This window comes from Coffea arabica, chromosome 8c (assembly GCF_036785885.1).
Source record: "Coffea arabica cultivar ET-39 chromosome 8c, Coffea Arabica ET-39 HiFi, whole genome shotgun sequence".
In the NCBI taxonomy this organism is placed as follows: domain Eukaryota; kingdom Viridiplantae; phylum Streptophyta; class Magnoliopsida; order Gentianales; family Rubiaceae; genus Coffea; species Coffea arabica.
The window spans coordinates 40,449,722-40,454,722 of record NC_092325.1 but is presented as its reverse complement, the minus strand read 5'-3'; the positions used below and the strand labels follow the sequence as shown (position 1 = coordinate 40,454,722).

Sequence of the window (5,001 nt, the reverse complement as noted above, 5' to 3'; positions counted from 1 at the left end):
GGATTTCAACAACCTTAGTCACTACGTAATATTTTCTCATTGGGTTTTTTTTTTTTTTTAGCAAAAAGTCTAATTTGCGGTGTTATGTAATTTTCACATGATGCTTCTCGAAAATTCTTTTTTTTTTCCCCTCAATTTCTTGTATTTTGGGTAAGCAATGTAGCAGAGATGAATTTCACCAACAGAAAAAAAAAATTAAAAATGGGCTTAACTACATCAATTAGTTAAAAAATTCCGTGAACCATCTGCAAATATACATATATACACACGTAGAGATTATGGACATTAAGTACGGACCAAAAAAAAACAAAAAGGTCACAGTTTTGCTTAAAGATAAGGACGTTGTTTTATTAGTCCGAGCGTCCACGCCACAAATCTAATCCTAAGGAGATAAGTCTTCTCTTGCTTTCTGCGACTTAATTGGTTCTCCCCTTTTTCTTGTGTACTCAATAAACTGGTCCTGTTTGTCACAGATGGAATGCAGTCATTATTATTATCAGCTGCACTAAGCTCGTGAAGAAGACAAGAAGATTTTGTACCACACCTATCTCCTCCTCCTCCTCCTCTAGCGACTTAGACCCCAGCCAACCACTGGGCCAATGGCTCAGTCGACATCAGAGAGGGGCTTAAGTCCCTCCTTGAACTGTAAAGTAAGGGTTTAAATTTTATCTGTAACGAAAAAAATTTAAGAATTGTGTCAAAACACTTTCTTAATTTAGTTGGATCTGTATACTTACTAATCTCCTATCACAGTCTTTTTAGACTCCCCTCTTCCTAAATTAGGATAGAGTAGGTTATATAAATGTATCGTTACTGAAAAAAAAAAAAAAAAAAAAACTTAGACCCCAGCCCATCCTTTTTTTTTTTATATATAATACAGCAGTAGGTCCCGAAAATCTTTTCCTACCATCCTATGCCGCTATCCCTATGCTCGTTTTCTTTTGCACTCGTTTTTTAAATGATTAAATCCCAATGAGTTTGTTTGGATAGAGAGAATTTGGAAAAAAAAATTTTGTCTCACAAATCCCAATCACCTTTTTATCTTCCCAACCACCTTTTTATCTCACACACATCACATCACAAAAAATGCTACAGTAAATATCTCAAATAAATCATCCAAATTCTCTCTATCCAAACAAACTCAATCTTTGATTAAATAGTACCAAAACTTCAACCTGGGGTCGCTCTAATTATTCTTCCATGGGGACAAGACGAGATCTTATCTCCATTGACGGTAGTGAACCTTTCCACACTACAGAATTTCCGGAAGAACCAACTACAGTTTGTTGGCTCTGTTTGTACTTTCGACTAGGACCGTCAATGCAACCAGCCCCATCTCCTCCCCATTCGGTCCAATAAAAGTTCGGTGAATAATAATTCCCGTTGAATTGAGTTGAGTTTGGAGCTAAATATTATATTTAAATTAAATATGAGTCGAGTTTGAATCTTAATAGTTTAAAAATGTATTGACAATTGATCATCATATTTTATTATTTATTTTTCACGTACATTGAACTAATTGGATATATTATTGTTAAAAAATTCTTGATTTATATGCTTTTTAATTAACTCTTACTAATTCGTGTATAGTTTTAATGTCGTGATCTTGTGGATGTCAAATTAGCTTTAGAACTTGATAGTTATAGTAATTATATTAAGAAAATTAATGAGCAATAGGGGAATTTGAACTAAAACCAAATTAAACTCATAACCTAAATATTTTATAAGTCAAGTTTGAGTTTATATTTACCAATCCGAAACTTATAAGCCAAAATCAGAAAGTCGTACTAACTACATGAGTAGAACTTCAGATGGCCCGATTGACAAAATATATACTGTAATGATTTAATATAGATGTGTTAAAAAAGCGATTTAGAAATATGTTCATGAAAAACTTAAAAATTTTTTAAAGAAAAATGGTAATCTAAACAATGCTTTAATTCACATCTTCAATGACTCTTTTCTATGATTAATGCTAATAAAAATGGAATTGAATTTCATGCACCGTATAAAATCTAAATGCATAACACATACTAACATCTGCCTTTTCCCTTTTTTTCAATTGCACGTATGATATGACATGCATCACTAATTCTCGTGTCAAAGGAATGGTTACATTGAAAGTACTAAAAAAATTATCTCTAAAAGGGTATTAGATGCACTTGGAGATCAGATTCTTTAGAAAAATCTTTCTTTCTTTCTTTTTTTTCAACTGAGAAGATTTACACCCAAAAATTCTACTTGCAATCCTCCCTTCCATTTTACCATCAAATTCAACCCTCTCCACTTTTTTTAAAACAAATTTTATTTTTGAACCACATTTTGACCTCAATGACAGTACATTACAAAAAGATTACAACAAATAATAATAATTTTTTTCCATCGTGCATTTTTAGTCATTAATAAAGCGTTTTACTAATTAATTATCGATTGAACTTTAATGCACTGGCTTTGCCTTTTAATCAATATCCTTAAATCCAACCCCTCTCTTACTTGAAGAAATAATCAGAATAAATCTTTGACAATTAAGAACCTGCCAAATATAAGAGCCACCAAAATACCAGGTAGGTGACATTTTCTAAGAGAGATTAACCTTGAAATTCGAAAGGCAATACAGAGTCAAACATATGGTTAAGAACATGAATATGAAATATACATCGGCAGCCCTAAAATCGTACTAAAATCGAATATACAAAATATACAAACTACATTTTTTTTTTCTCCAAAATTTAATCTCCCACAAAATGGCGATTTAAACACTTAAATCCATCCCTCCTCCATTCATCAAAAATTTAAAGCTTTATTTACACAACTTTCAACTTGCATCCACGTACTCACAAGGCCGCCGACCCGATTAACCCCCGGCATCTGACACATCAAAAAAGAATTCAATCAAAACACGACCCGCCGGATCATTTCACGAGTTCGGAAATCCACCCGAAATCAGGAACCGGGGTGGCCGACTCGAGGGAGTTCTCCTTGCTCAGTTTTGCATAGATCTTTGCGCGAAGGTCCCGGCCGGATTCAACCCGCTCCATCGCCGGCTCCTCTTGGCATGCCTTGTCCCACAGATCAAACGCACCGAGTCCGGACCGAGTTCGGGCCGGGGTCGGAGTAGCGGGCAGGCTCGTGAACCCGGGCCTTAAAGTGGAGGGGCTCCGAGGCGAACAAAACCCACCACCCACTTGAATCCCCCATGGAGGAGACCCAGCAGTCATCCTCGTGTTACCAATCTGCAGGTTACGCATTGACTGAGCGAGTCCACTCACTGAGTTCAAACTCACCGCTCCGCTAGGCGACATGGGAGGGGACTCGGAAGCCGGGGAAGAAGGCGGGGAGGACAGAACTGAAGTGGGAGACGACCCAAACGCGCCATTTTTCGCGCTCAGGGGCGAGACACCAGAATCATAAGCATGTCGACCCGGCGAGTTGCATCCGAGCCGACTAGGAGATCCGTCATAGCACTCGGTCTGAGGAAGGACGCGCAGCTGATCAGGAGTATGAGCAAAGAAACAGACCCTCCGGCGACACTGGGTCCCATCTTTACAGGGCTGCGTACGATAGCGAGCAGGGTGGAGCCAGCACTCGAATACGCCGTGAGCGAACTCGCAGGAGTCGCCCTTCTTACACGCGCCTTTCCTGAAGTCCGGACAAGCGCTACCGGAATAATGATACTTGCGTGGGTCCCTCCGGCGAGCCTTCTCGCCCGGATGAGCATACGGACACTCAGTCCAGTCATGTGACCTGGCACGTGCGCACCTGCGAACCTTAAACTCGAACATGCGGAACTGATCGCATGAGAACGCGTCCACAGGTATATCCAAGTCATCGGTATCCGAGACGACGTCGTCGGAGCCTGTGTTCGACGGCAGATATCGCTGTAGCGCCGTCAAGTTATCCAAGGCAAGTTCGAAACTGCTAGCATTACTGCCGTTAAGGGAAATGGAATATGGTGAGTGAATATTAGCCGTGCGATGGTCATCTAAGAAATCCCAGGGAGGTACTTGGACGGTTGGATTTGAACGGGGAGAATGATCTCCGATCATCATCCTGATGGAACTATGTTGGAAGTTCTCTCTCTCTCTGTGGGTTTACGCTTGATGGGGTTGAGGGCAGGGTTTGAATATAAACTACTTTGTTAACTGTGGTTAAAATGTGGACTTAACCACGGTTGGGTTAAAATATCTGTTGGCTTCCGCCTCCACTATCTACTGTTTGCCGGTTAAATTAAAGCACAAAACTAACTTCACGTAGCAGTCACTACAATTTTGTCACAGCCCGGACTTTCTGCTAGGAAGTGGATTCACGTGGGTCCTACTAGACAAGGACACGTTTGGACAATGTTTGAGGCTTCTCTAATGTGAGGAGCTAGAGCCCAGACCCAGAGGCTGGAGGAGTGTCTAATGCTTTTGAACGACTCAAATAGCCCACCATAACATCCGAGGATAAATCTAACCTGAAAGAGTATAATTACTTAGGAGAGGCTGCATAATCTTTTCTCGTATAGGAAAATATGTAACTTTGATTCTCTATGTTTTTTTTTTCCTTTGGCTACACTATATTATAACAGTAGCGTTACTTGTTTTTCCCTTTCTTTGAGCAATATAACTTAGTTATATCGTCCGATCAGATGGATTGGGGACTGGCCAATTTGTTCATAGAACAAATTTAGTTATGTGACTAAATTGTTTAAGAAAATAGACTTTATACCAATAGATATTTGTGTAATTACCTAACTGGTAGTTTAAACTAAATTTATACACAAAAAGACATGGATGTATAAGTAGTGCGGTGCTCCTGGGTAATTCTGACGGTTTCCATAGTCTCCTCTTTAAAAGTAGATCTCAGGTTTAACTCTCGTGAGTTATCCTGTTGTGATTCTTCGGGCAGGACTCTCACAGCTTGGAAGGAGTAGTCTGGTCCATTCAGGTGATTCTGGCCAAATCAGAATACCTTACAGTAAAAAATATATATATATTAGTAGTGTGGTTTCGGGCATTG

General features: G+C 39.3%; 1 protein-coding gene across 1 annotated transcript; it reads right to left on the bottom strand.

Annotated features, from left to right (window-relative positions):
* Positions 1-2,600: 2,600 nt before the first annotated feature.
* LOC140004036 (zinc finger CCCH domain-containing protein 23-like) lies at positions 2,601-4,582 on the bottom strand. Its single transcript, XM_072063332.1, has one exon. It carries the CDS (start codon positions 4,047-4,049, stop codon positions 2,913-2,915), a length of 1,137 nt encoding a protein of 378 aa, XP_071919433.1. The 5' UTR covers positions 4,050-4,582; the 3' UTR covers positions 2,601-2,912.
* Between the last annotated feature and the right edge of the window lie 419 nt (positions 4,583-5,001).

Coding starts and splice junctions, on each gene's coding strand:
- LOC140004036 (XM_072063332.1), bottom strand. CDS start 4,049: ATGATGATCGGAGATCATTCTCCCCGTTCAAATCCAACCGTCCAAGTA.